Raw genomic sequence first — 12,398 nt, 5'->3', positions numbered from 1 at the left:
TAAAATTGACTTGACAAAAATCTAGTTTGATACACCTTCAGTGTGTCTGAATACAGTGTTCAGTTAAATGACAAAATATTAAAGTGCACGTTCTGCATGACAGGATTCAAATGCCCCAGTGCTGGTCAAGGTGAGGACAGATCCTTTAAATGTTGTCATTTGTGCTTCTGCTGCTGCTGGTAACGGGGCTTTGGATGTTTTTGCGTACAAGCCTCGATGAAGAATAATTTAAACACATTAATATCATTAATAGTTTATTCAAAGCATATTGTTCATTGGGAATTACCGTACTGACAGGGTATTGTGGTTAGATTTAGTTATCCATATGTCATCATGCCATCTCTTCATATCTTTTTAATGTCATTTAATGCCCAGTTTGTGTAGAGCATCCCACAAAATACCAATTGAAAGTCAGTTAATCCAGTAAGAAACTATCTATGGTTTGTTTATGTAGGCTTCACCCTGATCCTGCTGCTCTGTTGTCAGACTGCTGCCTTTCAACTGCTCATTTGGTTCACTTTGACTTTGCACTAGGAAGCAACGGGGCTTATGGGAAATGTAGTCTTAACTTTGAGAACTAACAATACCACCGGTGTGAGATAGAGGCGAACAATCATCTCCAACATGCTCTCATTTGTTTACAGTCATTATACCAAGGTTTCACAGTAAAATGAAAAGTAATATATTGATGTTTAAATATGCTACATGTAGCAGCTTTAAATAAAAAACAAAACAAATGGGGCATAAATGGGGGATAGACATAGGCATGATAGATTCCTGTCAGGTTTCTAACCGGTGCGCGCTCCTGTCCCTCCCTGTAGCAGCAGCCAGGATCTCTGGCCTATGTGAGTATAAAATCTCCTGCAGGGTTTTCTCCTGCGGCCTGACTAGCACCTGTCTGCAAACTACATTACACTACACTGTGTTACTTCAGTCACTCCTAGATGGCATGATGCATGATGAGTTATTCTACGTACAGAAGCATCTGGCACATTCACACTCTCAGTCAGTAGTGGTAGTTGTGTTTAAAACACAATATGACACGAGTGGTTTTGTCTTTCTTACGTCTTGGTCTATATTCCATTCAGCAGCTATGCAGGTGTGTGTGTGTGTGTGTGTGTGTGTGTGTGTCTGTATCTGTGTACTATATTGTATATGCATCTGCTATTATATGCATGCTTACTTTGAGATATACATGCTTGTATTTCTCTGAAGTTTAGTTATTTTGTGCTTAAGAAGAAGACAGACAGACAGACAGACAGATAGACAGATAGACAGACAGATAGACAGATAGATAGATAGATAGATAGATAGATAGATAGATAGATGATGTGTAACCTTGTTGTGGCCTGTAGGGGGAGCTGGAGAAGCAGTTGCTGCAGGCCAATCCCATCCTGGAGGCTTTTGGAAACGCCAAAACCATAAAGAATGACAACTCCTCACGATTTGTAAGTCCACACTCACAACCTTTTTGATTTTTACCACAGTAACTAATGGTATTACAGCTGTTGTTCAACATGTCATTACCTCTGTCCACAGGGCAAGTTCATAAAGCTCAACTTCGATGTGACTGGCTACCTTGTCGGAGCAAACATTGACACCTGTATCCTTTTTAAGACAAATTGCTCACTTGCTTTCCTCACATTGGAGTATTAAAGTTGCACTAGGCGACTTTGCACATTGGCAAATGGCAGCATGAGGTAACTGTTTGAATTTTGAGGACTTCAACACCCAGAAATCCTGTGCGGTGAGGTCAGTAAACGTCACACAGCACGCTCATGTTTACCAAACCAAAGGAAACCAAAGAGACGAGAGAGGAATAGATGTAACGTTGGTGAGTCCAGCTTTCTCTGCTGCTGTTTAGGAGACAGTTTGGATTTCACTCTGAAGTTTTGATTCATCACTTGTGAATCTACAGCGTCTCAATTAGTGGAGGTGGCACGCTTTTCTCTGTTGCAGCCCCACTTTGTGATTTAGGCTGATAAGACGGCTAGATTTTCAAATAAAAATCTTTAAAGTAGGTTTTAGTCATTTAGGTTGAACAGGTGTGTTTCTGGACCATGTTACCTCCTTAACCCTCTCCTGACCTGACCAGACCTGCTGGAGAAATCTCGCTGTATTCGCCAGGCCAAGATAGAGAGAGCCTTCCATATCTTCTACTACATGGTGGCAGGAGCCAAAGACAAGATGCGGGGTGGGCGGCAAGAAAAACTCTTTTCTCACTGTCAGATTGTACGGCCTTAGATATCATGTAAATGTTCACTGTGTGTGTGCGTGTGTGTGTGTGTGTGTGTGTAGAGGAGCTGCTGCTGGAGAGCTTCAGCAGCTATCGTTTCCTGGTGGCGGGACATGTGGAGATCCCCGGCCAGGAGGACAACGAGATGTTCGACGAGACCCTGGAGGCCATGGCGATCATGGGCTTCAACGAGGAGGAGAGATTCGGTACGCTGCCAAAACAAAACGTTGTAGAGACACCTAATGAAAGCAAATAGAAAAAGTTTGGAAAAAATGGATCACCAAATTGTTCCTGTCTTCCTCCTGCCGTGCTGCAGGGATGCTGAAGGTGGTGTCCACTGTGCTGCAGCTGGGGAACATCAAGTTTGAGAAGGAGAGGAACAGCGAGCAGGCAACCATGCCCGACAACACCGGTAACCACTGACAAATACCAACAGCACTACTTCACTTTTAATCCAGTGCAGCTTGCTCAGGGTCAACAGTGTGAAGGAGGTGTGTTTCTGTATGAATGTGAAGCAGAGTGATGCTGAAAAAGACTCTACTCATTTAATTTGCTTTTCTGCATAGAATCGGACCGTGCTCTGTTTTTATTCTCAGTGAAAATGTTCAGAAAGGCTGTAGTCTTCAGTTGCAGAGTACTAGAACGTCCTACTCAAGTAGAAGTACTGTTACTTTGCTGATATTTTACATAAGTAGAAGTAAAAGTACTGGTGTAAAAATCTACTTAAGTAAAAGTAAAAAGTAGCTAATTTAAAATGTCCTCAGAGTAAAAGTTACTGAGTTACTTTTTAGAAAAGAGAACGTTGTTAGTTGTGATCTTTTCCATGTGATTCTAAAAGGAGAGAGGACAGAGTTCAAACTACATAGATTCTTTTAATTGGAAAAAATAGAAATTACAAAATAAAGTGCAGAAACAAAGTAAAGCCATATTACTCTTTTGTCCTCTGTAATTGATGTGATTTAAAATGTAGCTAAGTACAATACTTATAGTATAATTACTGACTTTAAAATTACACAAAAAAGCTACTCAGTTACAGTAACATGATGTACATGATGTGCTCAATATTCATCATATTCATGTTTAACACCAACACACCACCATGCTGGACAACATGACACAAAACACTGCTTTATTCATTTTATTTCTCTCTCCAAACCTTTATTCTCTCCATTCCCACCATCCCGATCCTCCGTCTCTCTGACCATCTTACCCATCAACCCCAGCGGCTCAGAAGGTGTGTCACCTGCAGGGCATCAATGTGACGGACTTCACCCGGGCGATCCTCACCCCGCGCATCAAAGTGGGCAGGGAGGTGGTGCAGAAGGCGCAGACCAAGCAGCAGGTAACCCAGCAGCAAACCAGCCATCACCAACCAACCATCTGACACAAAAACTTAATTAATGATCAGTTTATTTGAATGTGAGCATGTTCAGAGGTTCTCAACCATGTGCCATCAAAGCCCAACAGTATACTTGTTTCTATTCCAATCAAAGACTATAGAAGCTATTTTCACTGATTTCGCACCACTTGTCTGGTTGTGCAAATCAATGAAATCAGCTGCTGTAGGGTTTGGTTGGAATGAACCTGCAGACTCTTGGATGATCATGTGGATCAATCCACCGCCATCTCTCGCCATGACACATGGTTGAGAAACACGAACATTTCTAAAAGGGTTCTTTACAGCACCAAAAAGGGGTCCTGCTATAGTACAAGCCTACAGAACTCATTTCTGGTACTATTTTCTGGTTCTCAACCTGGGGGTCGGGACCCCCCAGGGGGTCACAAGATGATTTATGGGATAGGAAAAAACATATTTCTTTCATACAAATTTATTATCATGTCTATTTTTTTTTTATTTCTAACTTTTGCTTTTTTGTTGTGAAATACGGAATAGTTTTCAGTCTCTAGGCCTCCTCTGATAGTCAAATGAAACAACCTGAAAAGGGAAAATTGTTCTTTGGTTGAACTCTGAACGCTTGTGACGGGGGTCGCGACTAGACATCGCTTTGTTTTAAGGTTTCACGAGCCAAAAAGGTTGAGAAGCGCTGCTATATAGAACCTCTTTAGTATCATATCACTTTTCAAGAACACAAAGCTAAAATAATCCCAAAAGGAATAAAAACAGGGAACACTCTTCTTATCGTCTCCTTGACTTTCTCCTTTCGTCCATCCTCCCTCCCACCCTTCCTCCCTTCCACCCTTCCTCCCATCCTTTTCCTTCACCCCCCTCCCTCCCGCCCCTCCAGGCTGATTTTGCGGTGGAGGCCCTGGCCAAGGCCATGTATGAGCGTCTGTTTCGCTGGATCCTGGCCAGAGTGAACAAGACGCTGGACAAGAGTAAGAGGCAGTCCTCCTCCTTCCTGGGCATCCTGGACATCGCCGGCTTTGAGATCTTTGAGGTGATGGCTCACTCATTTTTTCTTTCTTTAAGTAATAACTGCTCCTGTTGAGTAATTAGTAAAGTAATGTGATTACCTTTTAAATGAGCAATAAGTAAAGAGTAATTGATTACATTTTCCAAGTAACTTGCCCAATACTGGCCACTAGCTAGCTTTAAGAACCATGCATGACAACCAGAACTTTTGTCAGATTTGATAACGTGCCGTGTTTCTACGGCTCCTCTCTCCAGGACAACTCGTTTGAGCAGCTCTGCATCAACTACACCAACGAGCGTCTGCAGCAGCTCTTCAACCACACCATGTTCATCCTGGAGCAGGAGGAGTACAAGAGGGAGGGCATCGAGTGGAACTTCATCGACTTCGGCCTGGACCTGCAGCCCTGCATCGAGCTCATCGAGAGGCCGGTCAGGACAGGCTGCAAGCTTAGACTGTTAGGAACACAATGGAAATAAGTCTCTATGGCTTAATTTGTGCTTAATGTCAAAGTCATTGAATAAATCAAATCAAGTAGGCATGCATGTGTCTGTGCCTGTAAGTGTACTATGCATTTACAGCGTGTTTGAAAAGTCTGGAATCATAGGGACCGCAAACTAAACCTCAAACTAAAACCTGTTTGTCAGAAGTGGGATTTGAATCCACACCTTCATTCAGAGACCAGAACCATCTGACCATCCTGCCAACCAGTGTGTGTGGGGAAAACTATATAATAAATATATAATGTTACTTATCTCAATGGTTCCAGACTTTTGAGACATCCCATACAATAACAAACACACAAATCCAGCCTCTCTGTCTGTGTGCTTCAGAACAACCCTCCAGGCATCCTGGCCTTGCTGGACGAGGAGTGCTGGTTCCCCAAAGCCACCGACGTTTCCTTCGTGGACAAGCTGCTGAACACCCACACCGGTCACGTTAAATTCTCCAAACCCAAGCAACACAAAGATAAGCTGATGTTCACTGTGCTGCACTACGCCGGAAAGGTGAGAATCACACAGGACTCTACTTTTGTGGTAATTTTGTGATAATTCATATAATATCACCATTTCAGGGAAACATACAGTATATGTAAGGAAGGTGTGTTGGCTGCTGTCCTTGGTAAAAGAAACCAATGAATGGAGTTCAAAATGTCAACTAAAAAAAAACACCTACAACAGCTTTAAGCATCATCATAGCTGACAAGTCTTCATCCTGTGTTTCCAGGTTGACTATAACGCAGCTAATTGGCTGACCAAGAACATGGACCCTCTGAACGACAACGTGACGGCTCTGCTCAACAACTCCTCCAGCACCTTCATCCAGGACATGTGGAAAGACGGTCAGTCTCTCTTCTCTCCACATTCACATGGCAAACTGAGAGAGGGCGACTTTGTTTCAAAGTGGAGTTTCACCACAAAAACTCGTTTTCCAATTGTTACGTTTTTCTGAACTTGTAAGGCACCAAGATGTGTGACATGTGAGGTTAGTGATTGTTCTCAGCCCATCAAGAGTGTGTCAAAGGATTTGGGGAGAGTATGTTTCATAAGGTATTTGATGTGTTCATGAATCTAATCATTTTCTGTTTGGGTGCATTAATAAGCATGACTATTTTGGTATACATAGAACAATATACAAATACTCATTAGTCTCAAAAATTTGAACGGTATTCATGTTAATCACTAGGACCGACTCTTTTTTATCTACCCTATTAAATGCCAAATACATAAGTTCAAAAGTTCAAGTTTATTTCTACAGCCCTTCATCACAAACATGTCTCAAAGGACTTTACTGAGAAAGTCTTAACTAGATCTAACTGACCAACAATCAATCATAGAACAGAATGATATAACACAAATTTAAGGAAGCAAAACAAAGCTTAAGAACACACAATAGCAAGTTTTAGCAAGACATAACAGCCCACCTATTCTACACAGCGTAACATACATGGCACCTCCAGCCTGAGACCCTCACAGCTAACCCTCAAAGAAAACCTTATTAACTGATTTTCATGATGCAACAAGAGGGTTTGGAGAACTGTCCACCAATTCTGAGTGAAACGAAAACGAAATTCTGATGAAACACAGTCTGAATGTTTCATGTGTTCACTCCCATGCCAGTGGACCGTGTGGTGGGCCTGGAGACCATGACCAAGATGTCAGAGAGTTCGGTGCCCACCAAATCCAAGAAGGGCATGTTCCGCACCGTGGGCCAGCTGTACAAGGAGTCGCTGAGCAAGCTGATGACCACGCTGCACAACACCCAGCCCAACTTCGTCCGCTGCATCATCCCCAACCACGAGAAGAGGGTAGGCCGTGTGTAAAGCACTGGAAGTAGCCAGGGTCAAATCTTTTTCCAATCCAAAAACCTTCATCCAAACCGTCATCTTCAGGCTGAACAGAACACGCCAAAGTAGCCTACAGGCATTAAATATAAGGGTTTGATCGAGGCTGCACCACTGCACCATTTAACCCCTTAATTATAAAATGTACCTCTGAAATTTTGGTCAATGCACTCAATTGACTTCCCTCAAAATGACGGGCGATGGAAACTTTAATACAGTTTGCACTTAGCGTTTATTTTTAGGTTTGTACAAAATGTTAGGACCTTTCAGTACTTTTAGATTCAGTTAAACAAATACAATACGGTGGAGAAATCCCTTTTATCCCTTTTTGTTGGGCCAAGAGTTATTAACTCGATCACAGTGCACCTTCTCAACAACAGTTTGGTTCATTGGATGACACTTTCTATTTATCATCATACTTTTTATTAAGTACATTTTACAGAGATTGTAAAAGCACGGGAAATTTACAGTTTTTGAGGAAAATGTTTGACATCAACAGCTGGCTTCATAAAAACGCTGAAATGCTTTCATTTATACCAAGTATCGAAATAGTATTGTTTTTGGTATGGGCATTACCAATACCGGTATCGGTAGTTTCCAAACAACACCCATTCATCACCTATTATAGAAAATTCCAAGAAGCAAAACAGTAAATTTTACTAGACAACACATAAAATAGAGAGTGACATTTTTTCTGTTGCCGTCTTCAGACAAGGCAACGAAAAGTAGTAGCGGTAAAAATCATCCTGGCTCAAACCCTGAATATGTCCAGAACAAGTGATCTTTTAGTGAAGTTGAAGTGTGGAGAGAACAGACTCCACACTCAGTGGCTCCTGTTGGCTGCTGTGCTGCAGGCAGGGAAGATGGACGCCCACCTGGTGCTGGAGCAGCTGAGGTGCAACGGCGTGCTGGAGGGCATCCGGATCTGCAGACAGGGATTCCCCAACCGCATCGTCTTCCAGGAGTTCAGGCAGAGGTGAGGGAGCTCTCCGTGTGTGTGTGTGTGTGTGTGTGTGTGTCTATGTCTTTGTATGTTTACTGAAGTCACAGGAACAAAATGACTGTTATTTTCCTGAATGTAGGTATGAGATCCTGGCTGCCAGCGCCATCCCCAAGGGCTTCATGGATGGGAAGCAGGCTTGCTGTCTGATGGTGAGTCTGATGGAGTTTGGTTCAGTCAGTTTGACCAGTTTTCAGTCAATTTGTTGTTGTTTGGTATTTGCGAGCTTTCAGCATCTTTAAATGTTTTACATATTGCTGCTGCCGTGGCTTTCTCTCCTCTCCTCTCCTCTCCTCTCCCCTACTCTCCTCTTTTCTCTCCTCTCCTCTTCACCCCTCCTCTCCTTCTCTCTCTCCTCTCTCTCCTCTCCTCTCTCTTCTCCTCTCCTCTCCACCCCTCCTCTCCTCTCCCCTTTCCTCCTCTCCTCTCCTCCTCTCCTCATCTCCTCTCTTCTCCCTTTTCCTCCTCTCCTCTCCTCTCCTATCCTCTCCTGTCCTCTCCTCTCCTCTCCTCACCTATCCTCTCCTTTCCTCTCCTCTCCTCTCCCCTTTCCTCCTCTGCTCTCCTCCTCATCTCCTCTCCTCTCCTCTCCTCCCGTCCTCTCCTCTCCTCTCCTCTCCCCTTTCTTCCTCTCCTGCTCTCCTCATCTTCTCTCCTCTCCTCCTCTCCTCATCTTCTCTCCTCTCCTCCTCATCTCCTCTCCTCTCCCCTTTCCTCTTCTCCTCTCCTCTCCTCCTCTCCTCTCTCCTCTCTCCTTTCCTCTCCCCTTTCCTCCTCTCCTCTCCTCTCCTCTCCTCTCCCCTTTCCTCCTCACCTCTCCTCCTCATCTCCTCTCTTCTCCCCTCCTCTCCTCTCCTCTCCTCTCCTGTCCCCTCCTCTCCTCTCCTCTCCTCTCTTCTCCTCCCCTCCTCTCCTCTCTCCTCTCTTCTCCCCTCCTCTCCTCACCTCTCCTCTCCTCTCCTCCTCTCCTCCAGGTGAAGCATCTGGACCTGGATCCTAACCTGTATCGTATCGGTCAGAGTAAGATGTTCTTCAGGACAGGAGTGTTGGCCCAGCTGGAGGAGGAGAGGGACCTCAAACTCACCGTCGTCATCATCGCCTTCCAGGCTCAGGCCAGAGGCTTCCTGGCCCGCAAGTAAGACAAATATCCATCAGAGGTGTCACCAAGTCAGCTTTGCTCGAGTCCCGAGTCAGTCTCAAGTCTTGACGCACAAGTCTCAAGTCAATTGTGTTTCATATGTGTTTGATCTCCTCTGTGTGTGTTCAGGGCTTTCAGTAAACGACAGCAGCAGCTGACCGCCATGAAGGTCATCCAGAGGAACTGTGCCTGTTACCTCAAACTCAAGAACTGGCAGTGGTGGAGGCTCTTCACCAAGGTCTCACACACACACACACACACACACACACACACACCAACATTCAATAGGTCACGAACCAGTGGCCAAAATCCAGACACACACCCTATGATGCAGTTTCGTGTGTGGGTGGTCCTTAGTGGTTGGTGATTGGTTGTGTGATCTGTCCGTCATCCAGGTGAAGCCTCTGCTCCAGGTGACCAGACAGGAAGAGGAAATGGGTCAGAAGGAGGAGGAGCTGAAGGCGGCGAAGGACGTGGCGGTCAAGACCCAGGCCGAACTGACGGAGATCTCCCAGAAACACACACAGGTCGGACTGACTCTGACACACGCGCACACACACACACACACACACACACACACACACACACACACACAACCAGTAGGAACCTCTTGTTTTAATCTAGACTTTGGAACAGCCAATAGGAACCACTTTTTTTTAGTCTAGACTCTGGAACAGCCAATAGTAATTTCCTGTTTTAATCAAGACTGGTACAGCTACTTGGAACCTCTTTTTGTAATCTTGAATTCAGAACAGCCAATAGATACCTCTTGTTCTTAATCTAGAATAACACAGGCATATACAATGAAAATAAATTTGGTAGAAGCAAATGATATAACTTCTTTCTGTCTGTGAATTATCTGGCTGCGGCTGTAGCTGGTGGAGGAGCGGGCGCAGCTGGAGTCGAAGCTGCAGGCGGAGACGGAGCTGTACGCCGAGGCCGAGGAGATGAGGGTTCGTCTGGAGGCCAAGAAGCAGGAGCTGGAGGAGGTGCTGCATGAGCTGGAGGCCCGGCTGGAGGAGGAGGAGGAGCGCAGCAACAGCCTGCAGCAGGAGAGGAAGGACATGGAGCAGCAGCTGCAGGTGGAGACACACACACACACACACACACACACACACTGCCTGAGGCTGTGTTCACATTGCGGAGCGGTTTCTGCTAACAACAACATTATTTGCTATGGAGCTCACCGCCAGATTGCACATTTTTTTGTGGTTGACAGTTGAAAATAGTTCAACTTGTGTGGATAAGATCCATGCATCATGTGTCACAACACGATCAATCAAAATGACAGAAATGACTACTTTGGTTTCCTAGGAACAAACTGAGCGTCACCCATTACCACTCTGCTTCGTTTTTGCCACTTTTTTCAAACGCGAGGCGGATCACAGATTTCAAGCAGAACCGCTCTGCAATGTGAACACAGCTTCGCAATACAGCAATTGTTTTCTTTTCTTTTCTTTTCTTTTCTTTTCTGTTACTTTTATTTTATTTGTTTTCTTTTGTTTTCTTTTGTTTTCTTTTCTTTTACTTTGTTTTACTTTGTTTTCTTTTGTTTTTACTTCAAAGAAAATTCTTGATTCTAGGTTTTCATGAATGTTTGGATGAATACTAAATTTTGAGAAGCAAATGGCTGCAAGAATAGCAGATTTTTTAGCAGAATATGTTCTTTAAATCAGCAGCTGGACTAGTGAAAACAGAGCTACACTAAGTTAAGGTATAAAAAAAATGATAAAACTTGTTTATTAAAGATTAATCTTGGCTATCCTATTGCACTGCCTGCTGTAGGTGGAAATGTGTTACCTGCTTCTCTTGTACCTGAGTCATGACTTTTGCTCCAACCTTTGTTGATTTTACTTAATTAGATATGATATGAAATGAAGCCTCATATTTTTTCAGTCTTCCTGCCATATAGCCTCTTCTTTTCGGTATTTGAACCTGTTTTGCACCCGCCTGGTGTTTCCCAGATGATGGAGGCCCACCTGGCGGAGGAAGAAGACGCTCGGCAGAAGCTGCAGCTGGAGAAAGTGTCCATGGAGGGAAAGATGAAGAAACTGGAGGATGACGTGCTGCTCATGGAGGACCAGAACAACAAGCTGCTGAAGGTGTGAGGCTGTCTGTGTGTGTGTGTGTGTGTGTGTGTGTGTGTGTGTGTGTGTGTGTGTTACACCCTGTGTTCCTCTGCTGTGCTGCAGGAGCGGAAGCTTCTGGAGGAGAGGATGTCTGACCTGAGCTCCAACCTGGCTGAGGAGGAGGAGAAGTCCAAGAACCTGACGAAGCTCAAGACCAAACACGAGTCCATGATCTCTGACCTGGAGGGTCCGTCACTCTCCTCTATTCAACTCTACTCAGCTTTACTCACCTCTATTCAACTCTATTCACCTCTGTTAATCTCTATTCTACTCTACTCAGCTTTACTCCTGGTCAATTCTAGTCACTTCTATTCACCTCTGTTAACTTCTGTTCACCTTTACTTACCTCTTCTCACATCTGTTCACTTCCTCTCTTCACAGCTGACCTCTCACCACTGTTAGTTTACTAATTTGTTTATTTGTGCATATGATAAAACACAGAAAAGTAGATTAACAAAAATCATTGTTTTACAGATTAACAAACACAGAAAATCTAGGGCTCAACCAATATTTAGGATTTATCAGGTTTTATGAAGGTGGTAACTGATATTAGATGCAGAGACTTCGCCAAACCTTAGTGCTTAGTGAAGTGACGCCCCTGGATATTAAATGATGAATTATAACATTTTGTAGATTAACTCATTTGGAAAGCATCTGTTTTCTCCCCGTGTGTGCAGTGCGTCTGAAGAAGGAGGAGAAGGGTCGTCAGGACATGGAGAAGGCCAGGAGGAAGCTGGACGCGGAGCTGGCCGACATGCAGGAGCAGCAGGCCGACCTGCTGGCCCAGATAGCCGAGCTCCGAGCCCAGCTGGCCGCCAAGGAGGAGGAGCTCCAGGCCACCCAGGCCCGGTAACAGACACCGCACCGCAACATGCTGGATGCTGACTCTTTGTCCAAAAGCCAACTCTATGTGTACACTGCCCAAGGTTGAATCAGGGTTAGATATATCAGAGCTGATATTGGTTTTATTTTATCGGCTTAAAATCAGACATCAACCACAGCCAGGCAGTGTCATCCATCCCAACATGAGGGATGTGATGCAATGTGTTCAATCACATACTGTATTTAGTGTATAATTGATCAATACTACACTGGTTGTCTATAGGACAATAAAATCATACATTTTATTAGAATACTGGTTGTCTAAAATGAACTGATTCTAATGCATTGTTTTGACTG

At 44.2% G+C, this 12,398-nt stretch overlaps 1 protein-coding gene across 1 annotated transcript in view; it reads left to right on the top strand.

The window, feature by feature from the left end:
• The window catches only part of LOC139907954 (uncharacterized), a 36,908-nt gene that overhangs the window by 9,021 nt on the left and 15,489 nt on the right, over window positions 1-12,398 (top strand). The window contains exons 7-27 of the mRNA XM_078284408.1: window positions 822-845; window positions 1,356-1,448; window positions 1,540-1,603; window positions 2,096-2,194; window positions 2,299-2,442; window positions 2,553-2,648; window positions 3,460-3,578; window positions 4,483-4,635; window positions 4,866-5,039; window positions 5,442-5,615; window positions 5,836-5,950; window positions 6,729-6,916; window positions 7,807-7,928; window positions 8,035-8,104; window positions 8,927-9,087; window positions 9,220-9,328; window positions 9,486-9,617; window positions 9,966-10,172; window positions 11,055-11,192; window positions 11,283-11,406; window positions 11,897-12,068. Of these exons, the coding sequence (XP_078140534.1) occupies window positions 822-845; window positions 1,356-1,448; window positions 1,540-1,603; window positions 2,096-2,194; window positions 2,299-2,442; window positions 2,553-2,648; window positions 3,460-3,578; window positions 4,483-4,635; window positions 4,866-5,039; window positions 5,442-5,615; window positions 5,836-5,950; window positions 6,729-6,916; window positions 7,807-7,928; window positions 8,035-8,104; window positions 8,927-9,087; window positions 9,220-9,328; window positions 9,486-9,617; window positions 9,966-10,172; window positions 11,055-11,192; window positions 11,283-11,406; window positions 11,897-12,068 (2,678 nt within the window). The remainder of the gene's footprint in view (window positions 1-821; window positions 846-1,355; window positions 1,449-1,539; window positions 1,604-2,095; window positions 2,195-2,298; window positions 2,443-2,552; window positions 2,649-3,459; window positions 3,579-4,482; window positions 4,636-4,865; window positions 5,040-5,441; window positions 5,616-5,835; window positions 5,951-6,728; window positions 6,917-7,806; window positions 7,929-8,034; window positions 8,105-8,926; window positions 9,088-9,219; window positions 9,329-9,485; window positions 9,618-9,965; window positions 10,173-11,054; window positions 11,193-11,282; window positions 11,407-11,896; window positions 12,069-12,398) is intronic.

This window comes from Centroberyx gerrardi, chromosome 7 (assembly GCF_048128805.1).
Source record: "Centroberyx gerrardi isolate f3 chromosome 7, fCenGer3.hap1.cur.20231027, whole genome shotgun sequence".
Taxonomy (NCBI): domain Eukaryota; kingdom Metazoa; phylum Chordata; class Actinopteri; order Beryciformes; family Berycidae; genus Centroberyx; species Centroberyx gerrardi.
Note: the sequence above shows the minus strand (reverse complement) of the source record. Positions and strands in the feature narration are given on the sequence as shown.